Source organism: Mastacembelus armatus, chromosome 5 (assembly GCF_900324485.2).
Source record: "Mastacembelus armatus chromosome 5, fMasArm1.2, whole genome shotgun sequence".
NCBI lineage: Eukaryota > Metazoa > Chordata > Actinopteri > Synbranchiformes > Mastacembelidae > Mastacembelus > Mastacembelus armatus.
This window is the reverse complement of record NC_046637.1, coordinates 9497544-9510258: the sequence shown is the minus strand read 5'-3', so window position 1 is coordinate 9510258 and position 12715 is coordinate 9497544. Positions and strand designations below refer to the sequence as shown.

The following is a 12715-nucleotide window of genomic DNA, read 5'->3' as shown; positions in this document are numbered from 1 at the left end:
GATTGATCTTTTAGTTAATTAGGATTTTGAATTAAGGACTTTTACTTGTAACAGAGTATTTTAAATTGTTATAACATACTTTAAACACAAATCATTAACCCACCTGTACTGACCATATACGGTTTATGGGGGTGGGTGGTGACTGGTGTGTTTTGGTATGGCGCCCCCTTGCGGTTTCATGTTGTTCAACTTTTCAACACTCTATTGTCATTGGTTTAAAATGTCATCGTCGATTTCTTGACCAATGGCACCTGTTTGACTTATTTTCTCTCACACAGACGTTTCTGCATGCACGCTCCTCCCTTTTCTGTTACGTCCTCCTCCACACACACACACACAGGCCAGACCCCCCCCCCAAAAAATCTGTGATACCAACAGCTCCATGGCTGTACTAGGCGGCATGTCCGTCGAGAGGGTTTGATCTAAAACCATATCGGGATATTAGAAAAAGCATTGACGCAGACGCAAGAGTGCAGCAAAAAAAAAAAAGAAAAAAAAAAGGTGATCAAATCTGCAGGTCTGCACATGCAAAACCTACTAATATTAATCCCGCTCTGCAGTAGATGATGGCGCTAACTCTCCTGTATGTAAAATAGTGCATTGCTGCTTTGATTACAAATTATCGTTAGTTTTTCCTCCACACTAATAACCCGATCGCGTCTGTCGTTTGCTTTGAGGACAGCCGGATGAACTATGATCGCCGATAAACGACCAGAGGAAGACGGAGAGAGAAATCTGACTCAACATAATCCATCTGGACATCGGGGGGGAAGATGAGGACTGTGATGGCTTCGATGAAAACGCTATTATTCGTATTTCTACACTGGGGTGAGTGCGGGCCGTGTCCCTGTTGTGTCTTTGCTCTGCACACAGGGACTGTAAAACCTCCATCTGTCACATGCGTCTGCTCGCCTGTTTCTTTATGTCTTCAGATCATAGGATTAAATTAGGTTTTTATTTGTAGCACCTATATTTCTGTTTTTTTTTTTTTTTTTTTTATGATTTAAGTCTGACATCACGCAATATTTATCAGAACGTCTCCTGATCCGGGATCCAAGGGGTCTGTGGCTCACTGTATTATTTACCTCAATGCTGAAGTAGAGATCTGAACTCAGATCACAGGCTTTTTGATGACTGATGGCAAACAGGTGAATTTAAAGGGATTTCCTGGTGTTGCAGTCCAGGAAGTCCCAGGCAGAAGTTTACACTTAAATGAGGACCCTGTAGTTGTAGTACATGACCTGCATGATTTTAAATATCTTACTTATTTCTATGGCCTGGAAAACAACTCATCATTTTGCCTGTTAACTCATTGTACTCATTTAAATGTGTAAAAGTCTTTTATTGTTTGACTCATGCTCATGTTTATGTTTTTACTACTGGTTTTATCTCTTCAGTCTGGTCATTTAGTCTCCTAAAAGTTTCTTGTTTTGTTTCATGTGAGCTCACCAAAGCAAATTCATATCAGAATGACTATAGTAGCATAAGAGTCCAATAAATCCTTCCTTCAGGTAAGAATCTGGAGTTTTTGTTGAAACTGTCTCACCTGAGAGAATAAATGTAGGTGCAGGAAGTTTTACACCATCCATCACAGATTTCATTTTGTTACTCACGGCATTACCAGTTATATGAATCATATATATTAACTCAAGAGGAAGGGAGACTTGGGATGCTGGTGCAAAATTCATCTCTTTGTAGTTTTTTTGATAAGAAATATAACCCCCCCCACACACACACACCAAATCCACCCCTCCCCCTCACTGCTGTTGCACAGTATCTAATCCAGACAGTATTGAGTATTGTGACAAGCCAGCCCTATTAGTCCAAGCCCAGTGTTAATTAGGACTTGATCCTCTTAAGCCTCCCCACTGGTCTCCCATGTCATTATCTATGGGCGTGTTGTTGTCGGGTTATGGCTCAGGCTGTGAGACTGTGAGAAAGCTCTATTTGTTTTTAGTTCACACAGACACACACGCACACACACACACACAGACACGTACATACACGTGAGGAGTGCCTAGTATTTCTAGTTGTTCAGGTGGTTATCAGTTTTAGGTGAAGGAGAAGTGTGCGCTTATAGCCGGGTGTCGCTCTTCCATGTTGGTGTTTGGGTCTACATGTGTTCACCCTATGTGATCTCTTGCTGCCTGGCCATTTAAGTAACTAACTATAAAATTTATAATGAAGCCAGTGTTTACTGGTGTGAACCGTTTTGGATTTTGATTCAAGAACTTATTATTTAAGTTCCAGTTATTTCACACCATGTTATTATTGTACACAACATCCATCATTTGGTAGGGCTATTCTAAAAGTTCAGTTGTAATTCTTAAGTACTGGGCTTTGCTTACATTTTTATGCCTTTATACATTAGACATTAATTAGGTTATAATATGTGTCCTTTTCTGAGTGGGCAGACTTAAAGCTGGTAAAGGGTAAAAATCCTGTGTAATGTAATCAGTTTCAATGTGGCCAGTTTGACTGGCTCAGTGTCAGGACATGGAGAGAATAGTAACAAAAGGAGAAGTTTCAGCGCCTGTGGCTGAAAGAGGGTTTCAGTATTTAAATAGCTTCAGCTTGGTATGAGCCTATTGCTATTTCTGAGAGATTCTGGGGGAAGTGGGGTATGCACCCAGACAATGAGACGTGGTGAAATGCTGTGATGCTTGAACTTGGAAGCTGGCTGCTCTCACCTCTGGGGCTCTCACACTGAATACTTTTTGCTTATAACCAGAACCCTGAAAATCTTCCACATTACCAGACAAGGTGGCAGGGATAGAGTATATTTTATTTTTCGGTTTTAGCTTGTGTCAGGTCATTTCACTCAGCGTCAGTGTGATTTCCTATTTGAAGGTATCCCATTGAGCTCATTCCAATACTATGACCCCAGTGACTTTAATTTTTTTTGCTGCACTGAGCACTGAAGAACTATTTGCATGAGAGCAAAACATTTTTTTTTTTTTTTAATGTAATAGTGTAGCTGTTCAACGTAATACAGAGGCCTTATTATCAACAGTTTCAGGGAGAACTGTGCAGACTTTATTTATCTGCCTTCATTTGCAGAAGTTTGGCAGGACAAAACAATGCTCACTGCATTTGGGAATGAATGTTAATGTTGAGTTGTTACAACTGGAATTAGTTTCAATATTAATACCAAACCAGTTAACTGTGAAAATATTCAAATATTCAACAGATTAATTGATAATGAAAATAATCTCTGTTGGCAGCCATGCAGCCAGTATCAGCAAATATTAATGTAGCACTCTTTGTAAGACTGCAAACTACTTTAATTCTGTCTGAGCTAGGAAGGTCATTTGGATGACTGTATTTCATTTATTAAATGTGTTACTGTTTTCAGAGGAAGCTGACCCAGTCACAGTGAGTTTTTTTTTTCTTCACATCTATTGAATGTATTGATTTGTTTTTAGCCAGTCATCCGCTCAGGATATTGATCATTGAGCCCATGTACCAAACATGCTGGCGAGCATGGCGAGACTGTGACCCATAGAACAGTCTTACACCACTTCATTGTCTTTCCTGCCCACTTGCCATTGTCTATAAGGCTCTTGTTGTCTCCCTATATGTTTCTTTCACAGTGCTCGAGTACGCTGTGTGTCGCAATGTCATTCTTCCCGCTGGAAACCTCTACCGCGTTGCAGGGTTCTCCCTCTCCTTGCCCTGTGCTGTATCAGGATACGAAGGCCCACGTACACAGGAGTTTGAGTGGTTCCTGTACAGGGATGATGCAGTTGGGAGACAGATGGGAGTGGTGTCCACCAGGGACAAGGACTTCCCCTATGCCCCTTTCCAGCCTCGGGTGAGGAATGGGGAGGTCAGGGTGGAGAGGGATTCTGGAGACAAGGTTCGGCTGGTGATCCAGAGGCTGCGGGCTGATGACCAGGGCAAATATGAGTGCTACACACCCAGCACGGACAGCACCTACCAGGGGAACTATAGTGCCTTAGTAACTGTCAAAGGTAAGAAATATATGACTTACTTCAACGTTATTATACAAAAATTCATAATGTATCGTTTCTTCTTAAGGTTATAGCTAAGTGTTGTAGTTTTTAGTAAATGTTACTCAGGAATATAAAGTGCATTTGTTAAGCTATAGATTTGCTGGGTATTAGAAAGTATTTACAGCAGCAAGAAGATGTATTTGGGATTGACTAAAAAATGCAAGTGTGGTACAAGGCACATGGATTTTTAATTTTTTTAGGCCACAGTACAGACCACAGAGGTCTATGGCAGAGACATTAGATGCATCATAAATCATGTGTTTGGTATTTTAATGGGACTACATTAAAACATCGAAGGCACAAAACCTATAAAGTAGAAATGTTTTGCGTTTCAGTACTTAAAACAGATGTAAAATTTCCATGATGCAGTTGGGTGACAATCAACTTTCAATTCTGCCATGGAGGTTACTGTATGATAAATCTGCATTACATCAGATAACATTTTTTGGTGATAAATTATACTGTGTGTTCAACTTGGTGCATAACAACATTCTTTATTCTAAGCTTTTATTTATTATTTATTACTTAGCACTTGAGGTTTTTACTGTGCATTTTTGTTTCTGACTCTCCATGAACTTGCTACATATACATTAAGATGTTCATTTCTATTCCTTGAGTAATATTAAGTTAAAATTTGTAGGACGGGTTCGTTTTGAAGTGTATTATCTGAATAGTAACCTACTAAATCCCTCTTTTTTTGGCAAAGCTAATGCTCAAAGCCAAAGGTGGTAAAATGCCTGCAGTCACCTTCAGCCCCCTTGTGTCGTTATTTGCTTTAGTGTTCAAAAAACAGAGAGAGGCAAAAGAAATTCAATTTGGCATATTTTGTCCTCACACCTGACACCTGCAGAAGCTCGATGTAATTCAATTTGTCTTTTTTTCTGTACACCCACAGTGATTCCTGACACACTCCAGATCAGCTATTCCCGCTCACTCACTGGCCAGCCTGTGCCAGAGGGGGCTGAAATCACACTGACGTGCTCAGCCAGCATAGATTCGGAGCAGCTCACCCATCTGTCCATCATGTTTGGGAAGCGTGGAAGTGGGGAGGTTTCAGGGAGTGGAGCTGGAGGGGAAGTCAGCACCGTTAGGGAGATTATCTCCATCGACAAGCTGCTGGGGGTCGTCCCCGGACGTTCGTACAAGGCGCGGTATGATGACGGGGAGATCACACTGGAGAAGAGGAATGGGGAGGGCGGACAGGGTGTGTATGTGATGAAGATGAGAGCGGTGCAGCCAGATGACACCGGCTCATATTTCTGTGAGGCCTCGCAGTGGATCATGGATCCTGATCGATCATGGCAAAAGATTGCACAGAGGACCCTGGATATTGGCAACTTGACTGTTCAGCAACTAGGTCAGTGTGACTTCGAAACTGTGCCACTGTTTTGTGTTGACATTTACCAGAGTGATGAGAGCACGTAGAAAATGCCAAGTCCTGCTGTAGCAGACGGTTTATTTTGTGCTGTGGACATTGTTCGAACAACATACATTTGAAAGAGAATTAGTAACAGGTTAGAAAAAAAAAATCTTCTTTCGGGCCATTTCTGAGAGTGAACTCCAGTAAAGAAAAATGGCTTTTGCTTAATAAGGTTGGCTGCTCTAGTTACACAATAAACCTGAGACAATAAAACCACTACATTTGAGGGTTTTCTACTCAGTTTAAGTCTCTTGATTACTGCTGTTGGCAAGGAAGTGGCATCAGTTGGCCTGGACCTGTGGTGCTGTTGAGTACGCTGGACTCTTTCCAGATTTCAAACTCAGATCCTGGATGATACTTTACTGAATGTGTTGCTTGCTGGCTAACTGATTAGTTTACTGACTGTATGGAGAGGCATGTGATTAAATGACTGGATACACATCTGGGCACAGTAAGTGTTAGTGTTTCTGATTCATTGTCTGGATTAATGGGTCTCACTGTTATTCATTCATTATTAATCAGCAGAGTATTTTCTTGATTTGCTGATTAATCATTTGGTCTATAAAACACTAGAAAACAAGATTTTTTTTTGTTTTGTTTTGTCTGACCAACAGTTCAAAACACATTCATATTCAGTGGTTACCAATTAATTTTGTGTCAGCTGGGTATGGGCAGCTCTGTCAACCGTTTTCTCCCACCCTGGTGTCCTGTAGCCTGCAAAGAGGACAACTATGCTCCTGCCAGACTCGTGTCTATTACATTCAGAACAGCACTGTATAATATCAACCCCAGTCCCATATAAGTAGTATGTATTCTTAATGTTAGTAAGTATTCTTAATGTGTTTGCTTCTGGGAAAATACTGAATATTGTTCTGCCATTGTTCTGGAAGTAACAACTTCCTCTACAATAAGTTAACTAGATAGTGGAAGTAAACATTTTCAGTTTTTTTTTTTTTTTTTTTTTACTTTGAGCAGTAAAAGGGAAGCTGAACTTTAAGCATCAGTGCCTATATTGTTTTCCTGCGAGAACTCACTGGCAAGCACTACTTAGTTCTTCATTTTCTGTTGTCTGGCTTATACAATGGTCTGATATGGCTCCTTTTGTTTGCATAGATAATGAGGCTTTGCACATGCTATGGATCATTAATCTTCTAATTATGCCATATTATGCCATACTCATTTGTATGCAACCAAGCCCTTTTCATTTAACAATAATACAACAGTATCAGTTAAAAGAAAGTCTTATATAAAGTATTTAATAATCGCGTATAAATTAAATTATAAAATCGTGTTGTATTTATACAAACAGCATAATCCTTTTATCTGTTTATGACATTATTTGACAGTTCAGTGTGCATTAAGCTCCTGTCTATTGATGTATGACAGGAGTATTTTGGTAGGTAAAACTGCTGTGTAGTAGTTTAGGTAGTCAGATATATATCAACAGGTGAATATTTGTATAAGACTGACCTGGGAGATGTAGGCATAGACCAGTACAATACACGTTATATATAAGAAGGCTTGCCAATGAATTTTGACTGATGATCCTTAACATATAGTAATGTTATTCTGGATCTATTAATTGACACTTTGATCATAGTGATTTTTGTTTCAACTGCATCATTCTGACAGACCTGATTTTTTTGTAATTCACATGAAAAAAATGGCAGTTAAAAACATGCCGTGTAGCAGAAATGGGCTTTTTCCAGTTTCCTGTCATCTTAACTTTTGCACCCCCTCAGGTTTATTTTGTAACTGAATGGCTGATCTTGGTTTAAACCCCCTGATCCGGAAAATCAAATACAGTAAATTATTCTAATATTTGTTGTCATGTGTTTTTTCCTATTTGGTATATGTACAACAACCATTATGTGATGTTTAAGGCATTTTGCTTGCTCAGTGTTTTTGCTTTATTGGTTGAGATGATGATCTATTTTATCCTGGAGTGTGATGTGGAAGGGAAGCCACCCTACTTTTCCTACAGATCTGTCTTGTGCATCACCTCTGTGAAGACCTTTTTTTTTGTCAGTCTAAGTGCTTGTTTGAGGCTGGTATTAAAATTTATATTGAGCTCCTTTTGTCTCTTCCTCTTTCCAGCGGAGTCTCTGAGTGTAACAGCCTCACCCAAAGACAGGGTGACCCTGCAGGTTGGCTCTCCTCTCATTCTAACCTGCGAGGTGTTGGGGCTGCCGTCTGAGGTAAACTCAGGCCTGCTGGTTCAGTGGATGAAAAGGGGATCTGTGAGCAGCAGTGTAGTCGGGACCGGGGGAGTTGAGGTACCGTTATTCTGCTCACTTTTTTTTTTTTTTAGACTAATGTGGTTTATTTGCAGGCTACAGCTCAGTCTGTCTGATTGTACTGTAGGTAGCAGAACACTGAAGAGTTGTTGATTTGCATCCTTGTGCTGCCACTGAAGTTTAAATGTGTAAATCTTAAGGAAACACACAGGAAATTTCTCTTTTATCGTTATCATTAGTTCTTGTGTAAATGTAAAGAAGCTGATGAAGATTTTTAGCACTTATACCTTTTCATCAACATGGGAATCAGCTAGTAGAGACATGGAACTTTAAAATGAATGATTGCTTAAAAAATAACTAGTGAGAGTTTACTGTGACTGGAAATGTCTGAACTAATGGTTTAGGCAATTCATCAGTCTTACACTTAATTCAAACATAGTCTCTTTTCTGTTAAAGATACATTATTGTTGCATGGTTATTTGTTGTGTTCAAGAGGGAAAGGTCTGACAAATGAAATGTGAAAGTTGACAATTTTTCATTTAAGAAATTAAGAAATTCTCATTACTTTATATGACATTTGTGTTTGATCAACATCGGCCTAATAAACTTTGGCTTGGTAGTCAGCAGTAATATTAAGGTTCGAGGTAAACTGTCTAAAATAAATCACACAGTAATTTACAATCGTAACACATACTGACACTGCATTTTATACTAAGGTGGAGGTGGCACGAATGAGCCCAGATGGCGTTGTGAGCTGGGGGGATGACCTCAGCAAAGCAAATGCTGGCTCTATGGAGAAAGTGGCGGCGGGGAAGTACAACTTGAAGCTGTTCTCGGCCCAACCCTCTGACTCAGGGGTGTATCGTTGCGTGGCGAGTGTGTACGCTGGAAGGAGAAACCCTGGGCCATCCACTCCTGCCACGCTCACCCAGAGGTCTGACGGAGTCGCCGTCAACCTCAAGACCAAAGGTGAGTAGTCACATCATGTCCTGAGTGATACATATAGGCCTTTTCTCTTATCAGTAATTTTTAGTTTTGTCTATTCAGAGTTTTGCTGCTGCCTATAGCACCATGGAAAGATGGTGGAGAAGTTCAGCTAAGTTGAAAAAACATTAGCCATTTGGCTGTCTCTGCTCCGACTTTGCAACTCTATCTCGGAGTTTCCAAAAAAATTCTAAACTTTCTAAAATATTCAAGCTTCTGAAATTCTTAAGATTCATTTATTGCCTGGTCTACTGAAAAGGAGTATCAGAAATAAGTGGCATGTGGTATTTGGCTCAAGTCTCTTCATATTCACCAGAGATGCTTATTATCTAAACCTGAGTTAACTTAGATCATCTTATTAAGATGATTGCTGAAAAATTACTGAAAACATATTTTACCACAGACCAAAATTACATGGTTTAGTTTTCCATCTTCTAACTATTTGGTGAATGTTTCACTCCATCCCACAGATGTGTTGATTTCAGCTGTGGCTCATCTCCCACGTGGTCCCCTTTTAAAAAGAGGCAGCACCATCACCCTCATCTGCAATACCACGGTGACAACCACTGGTCCCGCCCAGGTTCAGGTGCAGTGGCTGCGGTGGCCACTCCCTCCCCTGGTTGAGAAGAGGGGACAGAACCCAGACCCCCCTGTAGTAGAAAAACCCACATTGGTGGCTGCTCTCATGTATGACGGCGTTGCAAATATCTACGTCACTGGTAGTGAGGTGAGCATCGACCGCCTGTCGGCCATCAGCTACAGACTGAGGGTCCATGCGGCAACAATGGATGATCAGGGCATATATGCATGTCACGCTGTAGCCTGGGGGCAGAACCCAAACGGAGACTGGTACAACACATGGGTGAAAGCAGAGTCAAATACTGTGACTGTTTACCTATATGCCAGAGGTAAGTGTCTTCAGTTGAGTTTGGGTTTTGTAATAATAAAAAAATAATGGTGAATAAATGGGATAGACTCCAAACAGTCAGTAAAGTTAACTGAAGTATTTATCTGAGACAGGTTTACAGAAAGCACAGCACTCGCCTTTGTACATCTTCAGCTATGACCACAGCCTGATGGCTACAGAGCAGGTCCACTAGGATTAGGGGGTTCTTCTTCTTCTATCTTCACTAGTCCTTACTCTTGCTGTTTGGGAATCTTTCACCACAGGAAACTGCTTTTACTTTATCCAGCACCACAGTTCATTAACTTGGTGCTCACCAGTCTGTGTAGTCTGTAGTCAGTTCACCCAAACAAATCAATTTACCCAAAGGAACATTTTCCTCTGTATCTGAAATGAGGTAATAATGAAGGATGATTACCAGTAGTTCTGCAATCCCCATAGAAATGTCAGTTTACATCATTGCCTCCCTCCCGCTTATTTCCCCCAGCGGCTGACCTGCTTCTCATCCCTTTGGTTGTTGGAGTGTCCTCCGCCTTGTTCGTGGGGATCGCCGTCGTTGGGGCGGTAACCTGTTGCTTCATGAAGCGCCTGGCGAGGCAGCGCACTCGCAAATAGGCACCCACTGTTGCTAGCTGTCTGAAATCTGGTTATTCAAGAAGAGGTGATGCAGAGAGCACAATGAATGAAATGGCCAAGAAATAACTTCAAGATAAAATGAAGTGAAATGTTACTTTGTCACCTTGTTAATGATTTTCTGTGTTCTGACCTACATGTTTAACAGTCAATACCAAAAAAATCTGTTTTGTATTCTCTTGTATTTTTTATATCCAAATATTCTCTGAAAACAGCATATTTTAGTAATTGCTATGACTCACTCTACAACCCGTCTGCACTCCTCAAGTGGGCAAAGGCTCATTTTTCTGGAGAGCATTTATCTGTTAGTTAAACCTTTTTTTTTTCTTACTGACTGATGTTTCAGCTGATCTTTCTTTTTCAATTGGAGCAGGGTCAAAATACAGAATCAAAGCTTTTGTGACAAGTTCAAAAGTTAAAAAAAAGTACTGCAGGTTTCAAGCTTCTCAGTTGCAAACAATCTCAGGCACTGAAAGTGAAGAAACATTTGTTTGTGTAGGAACCAAACTGCCCTTTCAGCAGTCATCAGTTGTTACAGTACGATGTTACCAACTGCAGCTCAGTCAGATAATGGTAGTAGTTTCACACAAAGAAAGAACATTGTGTTTTCACAAACTGCTGTTCATTGCTCATTGCCCAGACTGCATGCTTTTCTTTATAACACAGAAACCAACAATGTATGTGCATGGCACTAGCACTACCACTGACAGTCACATGAATGCTGATGGGAGCAATTCAGCCTCCAGAAACTTAATGTGAGCGGGGACCTTCCACCGCCTGCAGTCCAGCACCACTCTGCATGCAAACAAAGTCTCTGTCTGTTACTTAATAAGGAAGACACTAGCTAGGAACTTTCTGATGCCAAGACGAAATCAGTACCAATTTTAAATACAAGCATTCCCCCGTCTCTGGCGCTTCGTGCTGGTGTGACTTTTCTATGCGGACATGTGTAGAAATGACTAAGAGAAATGGAAGAGATATCCATTATGCACTGAGATGAAATATGTAAATACTCTATGGAGTTTAGCGGTTTTATTTTTGTGTAAATAAGCCTGCTGCAGCACCATGTTTGTCTTTGGCAGGACTCCTGTGTTTAACATTCTGCAGCGGTCTGTTCTGCTCTTTTGAAACACTTGGACAAAAATAGGACTGGGCCTAAAGCCCCTTGTACTTGATTTTCCTCCAGTTGAAGTAATTTCTTTGCTGTACTTGAGCAAGTGCTTTTGAGTGTTTTCTTCTTTTTATGTTTGATGATTAATGTTTCCTTTGCTCTTGTCAATTGACCAAGATAGCATTCCATTTGTTACACTGAGTAACAGAAAAACGTATGTTTGTGCAACTGTGATACTTGTCCCCGAGGTAAAATGTCCTAATCAGTACAGTCATATTTATAGTTTAATACAGTCTCACTATCCTCGTCATCATAGTTATCATGTGGTCAAGGCCACTCATTTCTACTGCCAAGATGTAGCTGCTGCTGCTACTACAAGAGGAAAGAGGAAAGTAAAATGTATTATCCAGCTGTGGCTGTCTCATTGAAAATATTTCTGAATTTGTTGCAAACAAACTGAATGATATTTTACAGTCTCTGTCTCTTTCCTGTCAGCCTCTGTCTTTCTGGTTTTTTTATATATGTATCCCTCTAAATGTACCCTGTCCTCCCTAACCTGTGCTCCCTAAACCCTGATTATAAATGTTGTTCACGAACATTAGGAATAAAATCACAGCTCATCTTGCTTCCTGAGCCACTTCGTTCCAGATCAACTACTCAAAGCTGATTTGTTCCACCACATACCCACCCACCACATGATTACACACACACACACACACGTGCATGTAGCAGCAGCAGCAGGATAGTGCTGGGTGGCATTTCAGATGGAAGTAAGTGAATATCTGCGTGTTCATCTCTAATCCCTGGTTATGGCTACAATGTGTCCTGCTGCCCTTCCCCCTTTTCTCAGTGTGTTACAGAGTCAGTGTGGCTTACATCCGATGCACTTCAATCTCTTCTCACTGGGGATTACAGCCAGCTGTAAAAAGTGTAGCATATTGCGTGCAAAGTATGAAAACCACTATCTAAGTTGTGCTTCTGTTTGAAGTTATACCCTTTCACGAATGTGTTGTGTTTTGTTGGCATTGCTCTAATAGCACTGTTCCTAAATGCATTTTGCTGCCATTGAAATATATAAAGGTGGGTTATTGCTCAGTTTGTTTGTTTTTAAATGGTGCTTTGGCAAACCTGCCAGTTGATGAAATGAATAAACCACTCTGGATTTGTAATGTCACTTTGTTTTATTTCTTTATTTTCTACTGCTAAGACAAAAACCTGTTTTCATCAGAGCACCTTAGAAAATTCATATCAGAGACCGCCAGAGACATCTAAGGTATTGCAGTCTGCCGGGAGGAAAATAATCCACTCTGTCTGAAAGAGTGTTCCTGTGCTAGTTGAGCATTTTTTCCATCTATACAGAGTGGAAAAAAAACCAAAAACAAAGCATTTCTTGTGATGCTCCATCTGAGT

The 12715-nt window shown here is 40.5% G+C and overlaps 1 protein-coding gene across 4 annotated transcripts; it reads left to right on the top strand.

The window, feature by feature from the left end:
* The first annotated feature begins 383 nt into the window (after positions 1-383).
* igsf8 (immunoglobulin superfamily, member 8) lies at positions 384-12479 on the top strand. Of its 4 annotated transcripts, none has more exons than XM_026307674.1 (8): positions 384-501; positions 683-828; positions 3594-3974; positions 4912-5373; positions 7534-7712; positions 8390-8642; positions 9128-9565; positions 10049-12479. In XM_026307674.1, exons 2-8 carry the CDS (start codon positions 774-776, stop codon positions 10174-10176), a joined length of 1896 nt encoding a protein of 631 aa, XP_026163459.1. In that variant the 5' UTR covers positions 384-501; positions 683-773; the 3' UTR covers positions 10177-12479. The 4 variants fall into 4 exon arrangements, with proteins under 4 accessions (XP_026163459.1, XP_026163456.1, XP_026163457.1 ...); XM_026307671.1 differs by having other exon boundaries at positions 384-583; XM_026307672.1 differs by having other exon boundaries at positions 384-583; positions 678-828.
* Positions 12480-12715: the final 236 nt, after the last annotated feature.

Bases quoted from the DNA above. Each gene is read 5' to 3' on its own strand.
- igsf8 (XM_026307674.1), top strand. From the start codon at position 774: ATGAGGACTGTGATGGCTTCGATGAAAACGCTATTATTCGTATTTCTA. The intron at 3,975-4,911 runs GTAAGAAATATA...GTACACCCACAG, and splicing joins TGCCTTAGTAACTGTCAAAG to TGATTCCTGACACACTCCAG. The intron at 9,566-10,048 runs GTAAGTGTCTTC...TATTTCCCCCAG, and splicing joins TGTTTACCTATATGCCAGAG to CGGCTGACCTGCTTCTCATC.